This window comes from Cololabis saira, chromosome 2, assembly GCF_033807715.1.
Source record: "Cololabis saira isolate AMF1-May2022 chromosome 2, fColSai1.1, whole genome shotgun sequence".
Taxonomy (NCBI): domain Eukaryota; kingdom Metazoa; phylum Chordata; class Actinopteri; order Beloniformes; family Belonidae; genus Cololabis; species Cololabis saira.
The window spans coordinates 14591194-14606967 of NC_084588.1; the positions used below are offsets into that span (position 1 = coordinate 14591194).

At 41.0% G+C, this 15774-nt stretch overlaps 1 protein-coding gene across 1 annotated transcript; it reads left to right on the plus strand.

Moving 5' to 3' along the window:
* Positions 1-11662: 11662 nt before the first annotated feature.
* LOC133456295 (beta-1,3-galactosyltransferase 2) lies at positions 11663-12655 on the plus strand. The gene has a single exon (XM_061734765.1). The coding sequence runs from the start codon at positions 11663-11665 to the stop codon at positions 12518-12520; it is 858 nt and encodes a 285-aa protein (XP_061590749.1). The 3' UTR covers positions 12521-12655.
* Positions 12656-15774: the final 3119 nt, after the last annotated feature.

Sequence of the window (15774 nt, forward strand, 5' to 3'; positions counted from 1 at the left end):
TTCTTGAGGAATTTTTGTTATCCCCATGGAGGCAATTTGTTTTACTGACAGTCTTATCTCTTACTTCTTGCTTTTATTTCATGAATTTAATTAAACCTTTTGAGGGTAGGCAAATAATAAGCTTTGCTTCAGCCTACACCTTTTTCGGTCTAGATGTTATTTGTTTATTTGTATGTTGGAAACTTTTTTGTAATGTTTTCTTTGAACAGTGTATTCGTTTTCTTGTTGTCATTTTTATTCTTTTTTTTTGTGATGTCATGACCGAAATAAACTAAACTAAACTAAACTAAACTTCAAATAAATCCAGAAGGCAATCGATAAATCGACGACTCCTTACATTTTGATAAGTAACATAAAAATGTACATATACATATCTGTCTAAACAAACATACTTGTTACTTCAGTTATCTACCAAATGTAGGGTTGCCACCTTTCAGAAATAGAAATAAGGGACGCCCCGATTTCAGCATCGCAGGCGCCAAAAAAAAAGGACATCCCTAAAACTTCTAAAATGCATAGAAATGTATTTATTTTATATGAAAAAACAAAATGCTTTGATTTAAAGTTTAAAGTGCTTTAATAGCATTGAACTTGCATGACTGTACAGACAGCCAACCATACTAGCGTTTATTACTATTTATTTCAATAATTCAACTTAAAGGGTGAAACTAATATATTACATAGTCTCACAGTCTTACATGCAGGACAGGGGCCCACGAGGACCAGGATTGAAAAACACTGGTCTAATATAAAATGAAAACAAATGAAATTGAACCTCAAATTATGAATGAAAAAATGATGAAGAAAACAACATTTTGTCCTCCATCTTCCCACAAATGTCAATTAACTTAGATAACTGGTCATCCCTCTTCCTTTCCCTCTCCTCCTCCTTTTCATCCAGCTCCCTCAGCCTCTTTTCCTGTCTTTAGTGTTGAAGAAAGTCCAAAACGTCATTTGTCCTTTTTTTGGTTTTCTTATGTATGTATGTATATATATATATATATATATATATATATATATATATATATATATATATATATATATATATATATATATATATATATATTTAAACCAAAGAACAATAGTTAAATATGTTTGTTGGTCGCTCCTTGTTTGTAAAGGAAATAATAGGGCCGTTGAAAAATCATCACGGGACAAGAGTTTCTGAATTTAAATCACCAGTGGGCTATGTATTTATATTTACAGGTGAACTTTCTTCTCGCAGTCGCACATGTTCCTTTTCCTCCGCCCCCTGTTTTGTTTACATTCTCCCTGGTAACCTCCTTTCATGTCACAACGCAATGAACTGTGGGTAATTCCCTTTCCCAGAGTGTGCTGGGATGCTGACTTGCGGGAAGGGGGCATGGATGTATTATATAAGGGGGCAGTAAGGGCTCAAAATGTCTGCCGGGAGCCCTCGCGCACTTGACCACTTGAGGAATGGGACAGCCCTAAGCCCTTACGCAAGGTGCGGGAGCGCGCACGTAAGTCTACGAGTCTGCGAGGGTGGAGATTGGGATTGGGCCATTGTCTTTTTTTCTGATGAATAGTGGTGCTTGACATTTGGTCAGGGTTGCCACCCGTCCCTTAAAATAGGGAATCGTTACTTAATTGGGAATTAAAAGTTGCGTTCCGTATTGAACCAATACGGACATATATTATGCTATTATTTATTGATGTCATAATATACAGGTGAAGGTCGGAACATTTGAATATATTGAAAAACTTCATTTGTAGTAAATTCAACTAAAGGTGAAACAAATATATTATTTCCCACTACATTCAAAGTGAGATATTTCAAGCCTTTATTTGTTATCATTTTGGTGATTATGGCTCACAGTTTATGAAAACCCCAAATAAAAAATCTCAAAAAATGTGAATGTTTTATGAAGTCAATAAAGTAAACAATTCAATCATCAAAATTGTAACAAATAAAGGTTTAACATATCTTGCTTTGCATGTAAGACTGTGAGACTATGTAATATATTAGTTTCACCCTTTAAGTTGAATTATTGAAATAAATAGTAATAAACGCTAGTATGGTTGGCTGTCTGTACAGTCATGCAAGTTCAATGCTATTAAAGCACTTTAAACTTTAAATCAAAGCATTTTGTTTTTTCATATAAAATAAATACATTTCTATGCATTTTAGAAGTTTTAGGGATGTCCTTTTTTTTTGGCGCCTGCGATGCTGAAATCGGGGCGTCCCTTATTTCTATTTCTGAAAGGTGGCAACCCTACATTTGGTAGATAACTGAAGTAACAAGTATGTTTGTTTAGACAGATATGTATATGTACATTTTTATGTTACTTATCAAAATGTAAGGAGTCGTCGATTTATCGATTGCCTTCTGGATTTATTTGAAGTTTAGTTTAGTTTAGTTTAGTTTATTTCGGTCATGACATCACAAAAAAAAAGAATAAAAATGACAACAAGAAAACGAATACACTGTTCAAAGAAAACATTACAAAAAAGTTTCCAACATACAAATAAACAAATAACATCTAGACCGAAAAAGGTGTAGGCTGAAGCAAAGCTTATTATTTGCCTACCCTCAAAAGGTTTAATTAAATTCATGAAATAAAAGCAAGAAGTAAGAGATAAGACTGTCAGTAAAACAAATTGCCTCCATGGGGATAACAAAAATTCCTCAAGAAATAAAAAAATAAAAATAAAATAAAGGTGCAGTTTACATGTCACCTTCATCCTTAAAAAATCAAATCAAATCACCAATTAAATAAATACCCAAATCAACATAGCAAGCATCACCACTCATTAATTTGATATAAAGAAATCATCCTTCTTTTCAATGTTTTTTTAAATAAGGTTAAGGTTCTACATAATTTCAAATCCCTATCCAATTTCCATACATCCACCGCTGCCACTGTAGCATCTCAGTTTGGTGTTGGTTCTGATTGTTGATTTCCTGTATCTGCTCTCCCCTCTGAGGTTGTAATGGCTTTGTCTTAAATTTAACATATTTTGAATACAGTCTGGCAGCATGTTATTGTTGACTTTGAACATAATCTGTGCAGTTTTGAATTCCACCAGTTCATTGAATTTAAGCTCATTTGAATCTATAAATAATTGGTTGGTTGGGTGCTTGTATCCAACTTTGTTTATGAGTCGCATTGCTTTTTTTTTTGTAGTAAAAATATTTGTTTCGAGCTGGAAACATCCCATTTCAAATTTTAAATCCAATTTCAGTACAGTTAAACACCGGGAGCCACCCTTCACCAATGTTTTGTCGCTTTAATCTCAGAACATCTCTGGATGGTTGAGCAGCCATAGGGATGTCTCCCTACCAGTGAGAAATCTAAATCTAAATCTAAAATCAATGCTTTCCCCACAGAGTGTCCTTTCTGAGGAGCAAGAGCCAGAAGCTGCTCTGGTCTGCCTCCTCTGTGATGTCCACAATGGTCCTCTTCAAGTTGGTACCGCTGATGCCCAGGGACTTAAATAAGTGGTGAGCTGATCTTCCTTTGTAACCTCTGAACCCCGCCTCCAGCAGGAGTGAGAATGCCTTCCATCCTGCATGTAAGCATGCAGCTACCAACTCTGCATACTTGTCCTTCTTTCTCTCAAATGCAGCCTCCACCCCTTCCTTACATGGAATGGTCAACTTAACCATGATGACAGTCTTGGTAGCACTATGTCAGGTTGTAAGGAGCTTGGTGTGATCTCCTGAGGGAACCTGAGCAACTGGTTAAGGTCAGCCATTAAATTCCACTCGGCTCCCAGTGACAAGAGGGACTGCGCCCTAGTGGCATTGGATTACTTGGATTATTTGCTTCAGGCCTACAGGCCTACGTGCCTCCAGGATTTCCCCCAGGATGCAGGACCTGGTCACGCCACCACCTATACTGACCTTGTGTTAATGATGTCTTGTAACTGGAGAGGATGCATTGCAGGCTTGCAACAAAGATGACAGTTCACCTCAGTGCCATACCAATTGATGATGTTCTGGGGGATTGGAAGGCTGCCATAAATTGCCTTGATCAAAAAGCTAGGTTAGGCTTGGGGTATATGTTGGCCCAGGTGATTGTCCTGTTTATCATTGCCTCCCAGATTGTCCATCTCCCTTGCGGATGCAACCAAAAACATGTTTGTTAGGTTAATTGGTGAATCTAAATTGCGATAGACTGGTGAACGTCCATCTTGAAGAAGCCTTGGATAGGTTCTACCAAACACCCCCATGACCATGCTTTGGAATAAGTGGGTATAGATAATAGATAAATGGCTCATAGGTTAGCATGAGCCAACTCAGCCACGCTAAAATGGCTGTGATTGACACAAGGTAGGCATGTCCAGGTCTGTTTCTTCACTTGTCTGATTTACAGCATGGCGCTACACTTCTCTGCCAAAGAGCTTATTCTGCTATAAATTCTAACAATTCATAAATTTAAGAAACAGGGACATCAGTAGTATCTTCATGGGTGTTACCCACATATTCAACTCACAAATACGTATTCCTCACACTTGTGGCACAATTTAAAGGGATATAAACAGGCCTTCCAACTGTGTGAGTTACTGCCAAGAACAAATATGAAGTGACTCGTTCAGGTGCTCCAGCCTAACCTTAACCACCTTACAAAACATTTGATGTGTCATTGTTTGTATTTCTTATCTGGTTTTTACATATATCTGTTTTAAGCCACTGGTTACAGATAAGACCAGCGGTGTGAGGTTTAGCATAACTAATACTGTATTTTATTGCAACCGTAGCCTACTGTTAGCTCTTGTGTCTTCAATCTTCCAGACAATCTCTGTGGTTGACCACAGTGTTTACTTTCCATTCTTCACTGTCAGACATGCAAATACATTTAACCTGGTTATGCTAACAACACCAGACATTACTGCTTAAAGATGGAACTTTTGAAGTAGTGGATGCCTTGGTCAAAGAAAAAGCAGTCTTTTTTAACACTATCTAAAGATTTACTTTGTACCTTGAGAAAGAAAAGCAGCTGGATTAGGACACTAATACCATACTTTGAATTTGTTGAACAGTGTATTAAGGTAGAGAAACAGTTGAGAATCTGTTTCTCTACCTGTATGAAAACCTGTATGAAAACAAGAACGTATTCTACATCAAAGTAATCTCAACAAACAAGATCACATGTCTGTTTGTATCTCATGATTACACAAGGCTATCTCATAATGTAGAACAGGACTCTTCTGGGTTGAAGCCAATGCAGAAATAAGTAAACTTACAGGTCCTCAACTGAAATAACTAAAATAAACATACGTACAGAATAGGGCTGTGCGATTAATCGATTTTAAATCTAAATCGGATTTATTAATCAAAATCGATGTTAAAAAAGGAAAATCGGAAAATCGATTTTCCTTTTTTGCAGCTGGCTGCATTACAGACAGAGCCCATCTAGTCTTTGTTTGGTCAAGAAAATTGTAAATGTTGTGACTTTACTAAACTCAAGGGAGATTTACAGTATCTTTCAATTGCACTTCATTCCCAATAGGGAAATTTGTTTGCTATTTTTCTTTAAAAATAAAGATAAAATATTTGAAACAATTTATTCCATTGTCTTTTGTAGTTTTACCAAAAAAATCGAAATCGAAATCGAAAATCGGGTTTTCAGAGAAAAAAATCGGGATTTTATTTTTGTCCAAAATCGCCCAGCCCTAGTACAGAAATAAACATATTTACAACTTAGTTAAAAAAAAACAGTGGGTACATTTTTAAATGCCACATTGGGTAAATTCCTATAAAGCTATAGATTTATGCACAATTAGAAAACTGGACTTTCAGCCAATCGCTCTAAAAGGGGACACGCTGGAGATGGTGTCAGACTTCAGGTTCCTGGACATCCACATCAGTGAAGACCTAAGCTGGACTGCTAACTCCACAGCGATCCCAGAGAAGGCACAACAGAGTCTCTTCTTCCTGAGGATTCTCAGGAATAACAACTTAAAAACTGAGCTCTTTTTGTCCTTCTATGTTGCTCGGTGGAGTCGATGCTGAGCTGCAGCATCTCGCTGTGGTTCTCTGGCTACACTGTAGAGACTGTATGGCTCTCCCATCTCTGGAAGACATTTATAACACCAGTTCTCTCAGGAGAGACCACAACATAATCAGGCACTCCTCACACCCAGCTCACCACCTTTTTGAAGTCCTATTCTCAGGGACACATTTCAGAGCAATGAAGATAAACCAACTAAAAAACAGCTGTTGTTGCCCTGAACGCCTCAAACTCAACCAAAGCCTACTCCTGTCAACTTTCAATCTACACTATGCAATAATCAATCTGTTTCTTACATATCAAGTGCACTATTTTTTTCTCTTTTGTTTTGCATTTTTTTTATGAGAGCTATTTTTTTAAATATTTTTTAAAATTTCGTTTTGCTTCTGATGGGACAATGAAAATAAAAAGACTTCTGATTCTGATTTGCTCAGCACCACTGAATAATAATTAATGATTATAATAAACGTAATTAATATAATAATTATTAAAAAGTGCTGCACATATAGTCAGACTAGAGATGGGTTGGAATTGTGACATAAAAAAAAAAAGTCAAAATTTAATTTGTTGTACTAAACATATTTAGGGTTGTTTTTTTACTCCCGTTTTATGTCTCCCACAACATTATTCCTCTCTTCTACAGCATCAAATAAGGCGATGAGGTCATTTAGGGACTTCTAGCAACTTTTACGACAACTAGTAATTACTTTCATCACTGAGGACTGGAGTTGGCAAAACTGCAACCAACACGGCATCAGCGTCTGACCACAGACTGTAAAAACAATGGACGTAAGTCTAAAGTTAGCTGTGGCTACCAGATCCTTTCAGCTGATTCCTGCTGAAATAGCTGCAGAGTTAGTAGTCTCAGGGCGTTTTCTGGGAGCGAAACAGAAAAGTGCATGAAGAAGTGGGAAGAGATGTGTAATGGCACGATCAGTATGAAATCAGCTTTGGACTTTCTGGACAGAATCAAGTCCAGTTTTTTTTTAGCACCTTTGTGAGTTGGAGGACAGCAAACCAGTTTGATGGCAAATTAACTTGGGATGGACAGAAACTCCTCAGCATATGGTTTGTCTAAGTGGATGTCCATGTCACCAGTCTATATCTGGGATGGAATACAGTAGTATATCTAAGTCATCCATCAAAGTCACTATGTCACCATAATAGGATGATATTCAAGTATATGGAATATGTGCATTTGTTAAATGATAGTGCAGCTGGTCTAGCAGTATTCCAGGTTTTATCCAGGTTTTTGTGAGTGCCGGAAGATCTAATTTTAAGCTGTTGGCATGAGGAGCAATGAAATCAGCTTCGTTATCTGCAGAGTGGCAGGCCCACAACCTAACAGAGAAGGATGTATGCATGGATGTGGTCTCTCTTAACCACCTGAGATTAGACAGATTTCTTTTCCTTCTGGGGGAGAAATGTCAGTTGCTGGTGCCGGTGATGACATGTATTGACTGAATACACATTTTCTTAGAACAGTGGGTTTCGTGCTGTAATTGGACAGCTTGCTTTGCTGGTGTCCTTGCTCAGTGGACTTGCACAGGTAGACTCGCTGGTCTTTACCCACGTTGGTCATCACACAAGCATGGCCAAACGCGTTACTTCTCCATGCAAGGAAGTTTTTTTGTGTAGCACATTTTATGTACAAGAAAATTCAAAGTGCTTTACACACAAAAAAATACGTTAGAAAGTAAAAGATTTTAAAAGCAGAATTAAAGACAAACAAGAAAAAAAGCAGAATATGTGGGTGCTCCTGCCGGCGCCTCCTTCAGGCCTGGAGGAGAACTGCATAGACCTGAGGAGCCACAGCTCAACTGAATCCCCTATAATTATGTTTGGTTTTTGTCTCTTGTCTCCATACACCCTGAGGAAGGCGCAAGCCGACACGCGTTGGTGTTTTTTAGATGTAACCCAGTCTAAATAAAGGTTTTTTAACTTCTTTCAAGCTACCAGAGTGCCTGCATTTTTTCTTTTGTGTTCACTGTTGCACCCATTGCAAGAGCACCGGTGGTTGTGGGGACACCAGCAGCGCTCCTGTTATCATGTTTTTTGTGCACTGTTGGAAATAAGTCACTTATTTGAGACAGGTTCCCAAGTCTTTATTTTAGAGTGCTAGCATATTATTTCAGTTTTTTTCAGGTATTGCAGTCACCTTAATAATAATCTGACACAGCTCAGCTTGGAAACCAGGAACACGTTATTAGACGCTTCCTTAAAACTGCTTTTTTCACTACAAGCAACCACACAAACTATGAGCATTCTTTGCCAAACCACATCCTGCCTGAATGTACCAGCAGGCATGTAAACCAAGCCCGAGGGCTTATTAGCGTGTCTGCGGCCGGCAGCTGCCTGTCCTGCGAAAAATCACGATGTCCCCAAAGAAATATATTTAACTATACTGTACATGCAGTACATTACCATACAATTTATTACAAACAGAGCTACGTAAACGGTTCCTGCATGTAACACTTACTATTAAAATAACTATAATATTAACCATATATAGATTTTTTAAAATCTAATAATAATAATGATAATGAATTATCATCTTTTATAGTAATAAGATTTAAAGTAAAACTTTACTATTGAGATGATGCTGTGAGAAAGTGAGCAACCCCTCCCCTTTTCACCATCACAGGACCTTTTTTTAATGTGTGTGGCAGAGTGGAGGATTGGGCGTGGTCTGCGGGGGAGCAGCACACAGGTGTGCCTGGTTCTGCTGATTGTGGCACACCTGTGTCCAATCAACCTCTCCACCCTGCCTGGGTTTATAAACAGCAGCTGCATACCAGAAGAGGGGTCTGCTGAATGGAGGAAGCTTGTTGAGAGGCTATGCCCCATTGTGCCTTTTTTTTTTTTTTAGAATACTGATTTTGCCCTCCGCCTGTATGTGGTTTTTTTTTTTTACATAAAATAAAAAGCCTTATTTTTTTTTGGCATTCTATGCTCTGCGAGGTTTTTTTTTTTACACCTCATCTCCTATGGAGCAAAATCAAGGCCAAAAGTTTTGCTAATTTGAAAATAAAATTTGAACCTGAAAATTCTTTTTTACAGTTTCAATTTTATTTTTTTCAGTATCAGATCTTTTTTTCAGTTTCAAATCTTTTTTTTTCAGTTTCTCATTTTTTTTTTTTCACTTTCACTTCTTTTTTTTTCAGGTTCAGACTTTTGGCCCCGATCTGGCGTGGGGGGCGTGGCATCATGAGTGACAGCATAACAGAGAAGGCGGGGGACGTTCCTCAGTTATGTTGCCTTCAGGAATCGTAGGTTGCAGAAGTTATCAGTAGAATTATGATTCAACACTGTATATACACTATATTCAGGTGATTGGCAGTGGAAAAAACGTATAGTGACACATTTCTGTTTAAAAAGCTGTTTTAGACCGTACTTGGCACCAATCGCGAGAAGTCCTTGTTTTGCCAGATAGCTCTTTACTGACTTAATCCCCAGTCACGGTACCTGCAGGCGCGCAGGAAGACGTTTTTGCCAGGGGGTGCGGGGTGCGGGGGTTCTCCCTTAAGAAATCACTTGCCCCTCCCCTGCATGAAGAACAGCTGACAGTGCGCACAAGCTTTACCAAAACATAGCGAACCAACCATCTACAGTAAAAAAGGAACATGACTATAATTATTATCATAGTCACATAGGCGGCGGGTGACAGAAAATATTTGGTGAAGCTAGGGAGGAATCCTCGCGCGAAAATTTTGAAGTTTTTTTTCACCCAAAACAGTTGCATAACAAGGATTTGAGCATAATTTGACCAATATTACCGGCAGTGCAGTCTCCTCCTCCTCCCGGGTCATCGCTGCTCATATGGCCGGCTGCACCATCAGGTGAGCCGGTGTTAGACACTGGGGGGGTCGCTGACGCGGTGGCTGCAGGTGCAGTCGCTCTCCTCCGACTCATTGTCACATTGGCAGCAGCTTCGGCAATGTTTTGTGTCTGTTTCTCTTTTGGTTTAAAAAATGAACGTATATCCATCTTGGTCTTGACTTGGAGCTTTGTGTTGTGTTTTGAAAGGAGCGCTGCTGGCTCTGCATTTGTAATTGGCGGACAAAAATGCGGATGTTTAAAAACAAAATTTGCGGTTCTGATCACCTGAGCGGTCCGCAGACCAGGGGGGTGTGACTGGCTACTTTTCATTTTTTTAATTCAAATTACCCCTATATTCATCCTTCATCTCAAATGTGGCTTACAATGTTGTGGAACAGAAACAGCAACCACAAATATTTATATATTTATAATCTTTTATTGTCATTTCAATTTTTCCAGGGGGTGCTGCAGCCCCTGCCGCACCCCCACTTCCGGCGCCTATGGGTACCTGATTTTTCCTATCTGCATAACAAACTCTGCGCATTTGAGTTGTACACACACACACACCAAACAAGCTTAGTTTATATGTAAAGGCAATTTGAGATTACTCTATTTTCAAATATTGTAACAATCAGATTTCCTTTTAATTCATGTTTTTCCTCCGATTTTACTAAAGGAGCTTACTAAAGAGGGATTTTAGATTTGGTCATAAATGAAAATGTGTAAATGAAAAAGACAGACTTTCAGTTAATAGACAATAAATAACCAACTTTGTCAAATGAATGTCCAGAGCAAAACTAAGCTTCAACTAACCATTATCAGGAAGTTATTTACTGCTCACTGACTAGCTCAACTGCCAAGCCAAATCAGCTAAGTAAACGCCCCTGAAATAAGACAGCTGTGATAGCGAGAGGTGTTCCCAGACCCTCTCCGGGATTTAAAGCTAACAGAGGTGTGGCTGGCTTGCAGGTAAGAAAAACCTATCACAAATCCATGCTTACCTGATTGGAGAAGACACCAAAATCCAGGTCTAAGGTCTGGAATGATCATTTTACCTTTGCTGAGCAGACCTGAATCAACGGACTGACGAGGCTCACAGCTGTCTGCACCTGAGCACCCTGGGAGCTCTTCACCAGGACGACATTTTTTCCCTCCTGCTTCTAGTGGAAAAGGTCAAAATTCCACATTTATAGACACGGCAGAGCCAAGGCCAGACAACGGTATGATATTACGTTACTGTTTTTCTTTTACATGAGTCCCTTCATTTATTGCTGTTTCTGTCTCTGAGCAATGATTTAAGTAGGTAATCAATACTTTGTTTTATTTAGAAGAAATACGGAAACAGAGACGGGGAAGCGTGGTTGTCTGAAAGGTTAAAATGGGCATTTTTTTAAGTTGAATAGATGTGAAGATAAAAGCTGATCTTACTTGTGAAATAGTACCCACGGTGTCAGACCCGTATCAGCCACGACAATTTATGGCTAAAGTGATTTAAAAGTAAATATATTAAACTTCAATTAAATACTGGCCTGTTTCTCGTCTTAGACAGGACACGATGAGCAGCAGATGGTTGAGCCTCCTACATCGCCATCACCTCTTCTTGATTCTCATGTTTGGAGTGATGTTTTTTTTCTACTATTTAAACCTAAAGGAGATGCCACCTGACTTGAACTCTAAACTGAGGATACAAAATCATTCGACTATGCTGTTTACTCCAACCAGAAGACCAAACGTTGTTTCCCTGAACACATCTGCTACCCCCACTGCTGCTGTGAAGACCACTGAGGCTTATTTAGCTATGTTTGACCAAACTCAAACAACAGTAACCTCAGAGGTGACTCTGCAAACACAGAATACTAGTCAAATGCCAACTCCTTATGTATCAACTGCGCCGTATTTGGTGGAATACCCTTATGAGTATCACTTTGTGATAAACGAAGCTCAGAAATGTGAGCAGGACAAGCCATTCATGGTCCTTCTAGTTCACGTTGCGCCACTCAATAGACGTTACCGAGACGTCATCCGCAGCACATGGGGAAGTGAGGACCTGGTTCACGATAAGGTGGTAAAGGTGTTCTTCCTGCTGGGGGTGCAGACCGGAGAGGGAACGCAGGATCTCCACCAGCAGCTGCTACAGGAGAGCAAAGAGCATCGAGACCTGATCCAGAGCGACTTTGTGGACTGTTACAAGAATCTAACCATCAAAACCATGGTAATGCTGGAGTGGCTGAACTCGTACTGCAGCAATGTCTCTTATGCCATGAAAATCGACTCAGACACGTTTCTGAATATGCCCAATCTCATCAGTATACTCTTAGAAGCTCCAAGGACAAACTATATGACTGGTTTGTTGGTTCATGCAGCTGGAGCCATTAGAAATCCCACATCCAAGTGGTACATGCCGGAGCATGTTTACCCTCGGTCATCGTACCCCACGTATACTATGGGTCTGGGCTACATTTTCTCTCTGGACCTCCCTAAAAAGCTAATTGAGGCATCTAAACATGTCAAAGCTCTTTACATTGAAGATGTCTACTTAGGGTTGTGTATGCAGCACTTGGGCATTGCTCCCACTAATCCCCCAGGCAACGGTTACTTCCATGATCATCCTTTGGAATACAGTCGCTGTGGTTATTCCAAGATAGTAGTCACCACGATTCACCCGTATATTGATCGTGTGTGGCTTTGGGAAGACTTCAAAAGACCAGATCCATATTGCTGATATATCAAACAAAAAATAAAATGAAACACCAACTTGGGAAAATAATGTATTGAAAACTTTGTGAGGGACCTGTGGATATGTTAAGTGTATACCCAAGCTCCAACTTTTTAACTTCTGTGTGTAGGAAACGTTGCAGTTCTTTGACTGACCACTGGGGGCTGGCTCCAAAAGCGAATCCGTCTCCATGTTAAGATGGTGAACTTTGATTTGATTGGCAAACAGCACAGCCAAGGGCTGTGTGAGCAGGGTGGGGGGTGGTGTGGTGTGTGTCGTAGCGGGTAATATAGTACTTGTTTCAGCTCTGGCAGGGCCAATTTCAGATATTTCCACAGCTAAATTTGAAATTAGGATGTTTGGACAGTTTTGATGTAGAGTAATACTAAGTAGACTTAGACTTAGATTCAGTTTTATTGATCCCTTCGGGATGACTCTTTCTGGGAAATTACGTAAAAGTAAAATTAGCAAAGTTAGCTTGAGTTCAGTAAGCCAAGCTAAGATAGTTAACTTCAAGTGGGCGTGTCCCAGTCAACTTGCCAGTTGTGTCAGTTTTGCTCACCCATGGGTGACATCATGGGTTTTTTTCAAGTTCTACCTATGCAGACTATGACCCCGTCCACACGTAGCCGGATATCTGCGGATATCTGCTAAACCGGAGATATTTTCCTACGTTTTGACCTGTCACCAACACGAAAACGCAAATAAACGAAGCTTTAAAAAAACTCCGGGCAAAGTGAAGATTTTTGAAAACTCCGTTTATGTAGATGCGTGTAGACACACACAACCGGAGTTTTGCGTTTTCGAACGTCACATTATGCGCCAAAACAACAACAAATCTGCTCTGACGTGCGCCTTTTGTTTACTACAGAACTACAGATGATCCAGCATCTGTTCTCCAAGCTATTTATTAAATAAATGGTCTCTCGTCTTGACCACCGCTTACTGCGATACACCGACACAGAGCCTACAACCGTAGGGTACGCGGCGACGCGCACCCTACGGTGCCCGCGGAGCCGCGGAGGTGCTGCTTCCCGGGAGCCGCAGATGATCTACAGGTTAGAATGCTTATGAATGTGGTCGAAAACGCAGATTTCGGTTATGTGTGGATGCAAATTTTTTTTATAAATGGAGGGGGGAAATATTCGTTTTTAAAAATACCCGGCTACGTGTGGACGGGGTCTATGTATCCGCCTCCAGGGAATTCTCGGTATGCCGGATTACCAGTCCAACCCGGGATGAAGTTACATACTTTATACTGCTTTATACTGAGTATGTAACTTTGAGAAACAACCAACACATTTACATTATTATTTTATTATCTCAGGCCTGCTTTTACCATATCGGCCCTCGCGGTCCCTGAGATCCTCCCGTACTGGTCTTTTATCTGTTCCCAAAGTTAGAACCAAAACCTTTGGTGAAGCTTCATTTCACTTTTATGGCCCACGCCTGTGGAACAGCCTGCCGGAGGAATTCAGGACCGCAGAGTCTGTCGATGCTTTTAAAGGCTGGCTCAAGACTCACCTTTTTAAATGAGCTTTTAACTGAGTCTTCTTTTACTTGTTTAGCACTACTTACAAATTTTTTCCTTTATGTCATTTTATTCCTCTTAAGTTCCTCTTAAAGCTTTCATTAATTACTTATTTATTTTCTTACTTATTTACTTATTTATTTTTTAATGTTGCTTCTACTGCCTTAGTGCCCATAAGTTATCTTTTATATTAACATTCATTTATGCTGTTTTTAGTATGTTTTACACTTCTTTTAGTTCTGTTCATATCTTGTTTATTGTTTCTTAGTTCTCAGCTCCAGTGTTCTCCTCATGGGGTCCTCCACGGCGGGAGCTTGGTCTGATTACGGGGGGCTGTCCTGGATAGTTGGGGGTCCTGCTGTCCTGGCCTGGATAGTTGGGGGTCCTGGTGTCCTGGTCTGGATAGTTGGGGGTCCTGGTGTCCTGGTCTGGATAGTTGGGGGTCCTGGTGTCCTGGCCTAGATAGTTGGGGGTCCTGGTGTCCTGGTCTGGATAGTTGGGGGTCCTGCTGTCCTGGTCTGGATAGTTGGGGGTCCTGCTCCAGGCCTGGATAGTTGGGGGTCCTGCTGTCCAGGCCTGGATAGTTGGGGGTCCTGTTGTCCTGGCCTGGATAGTTGGGGGTCCTGCTCCAGGGCCTGGATAGTTGGGGGTCCTGCTGTCCTGGCCTGGATAGTTGGGGGTCCTGCTGTCCTGGCCTGGATAGTTGGGGGTCCTGCTGTCCAGGCCTGGATAGTTGGGGGTCCTGCTGTCCAGGCCTGGATAGTTGGGGGTCCTGCTCCAGGCCTGGATAGTTGGGGGTCCTGCTGTCCAGGCCTGGATAGTTGGGGTCCTGCTCCAGGGCCTGGATAGTTGGGGTCCTGCTCCAGGGCCTGGATAGTTGGGAGTCCTGCTGTCCTGGCCTGGATAGTTGGGGGTCCTGCTCCAGGGCCTGGATAGTTGGGGGTCCTGCTCCAGGGCCTGGATAGTTGGGGGTCCTGCTCCAGGCCTGGATAGTTGTGGGTCCTGCTCCAGGGCCTGGATAGTTGGGGGTCCTGCTCCAGGGCCTGGATAGTTGGGGGTCCTGCTCCAGGGCCTGGATAGTTGGGGGTCCTGCTCCAGGGCCTGGATAGTTGGGGGTCCTGCTCCAGGGCCTGGATAGTTGGGGGTCCTGCTCCAGGGCTTTATAGCCGTGGTGTGGGCCCCTCTCTGTCTGGGTCGGGGGGGTCTCTGCGGCGGCGTCCCCTGTAGTCGTGGGTTTGGACGGCTCTTGGTGTGGATGGCTCCCATAGGACGGTGTTTCCTCACCTGGTCTATCAGTGCTCAGTCATACTCCATTTTTATCACAAGGGTGGGGGGTGCCGGGTGTGTATGCATCTATATAGTATGCTGTGTGTGTATATGTGTGTATGTCGTATGAATGAGGGTACGGGGAGTGGGGGCGTTAAGGGAGATTGTTTTTTTTATGTATTAATGTAAAGCACTTTGTGTTGCACTCCAGCTGCATGAAAAGTGCTATATAAATAAATAAAGTTTAAATTTTAAAGTTAATTTCATTTTGTAGCGATTTTAAGGATAGATAAACCTGAAATTTATAGTGCAACCAAATTACTACTTCCTACGCAATACTTGAAGGCACTCTATGCTGTAATACCTCTGACCACGTGGTGGCCCACAGATCTGCGATATTAATTATTACAATAGTGCGCCAATGAGTGGGGATGGTGCATTGTTGTGTCTTCTAGGCTGACAG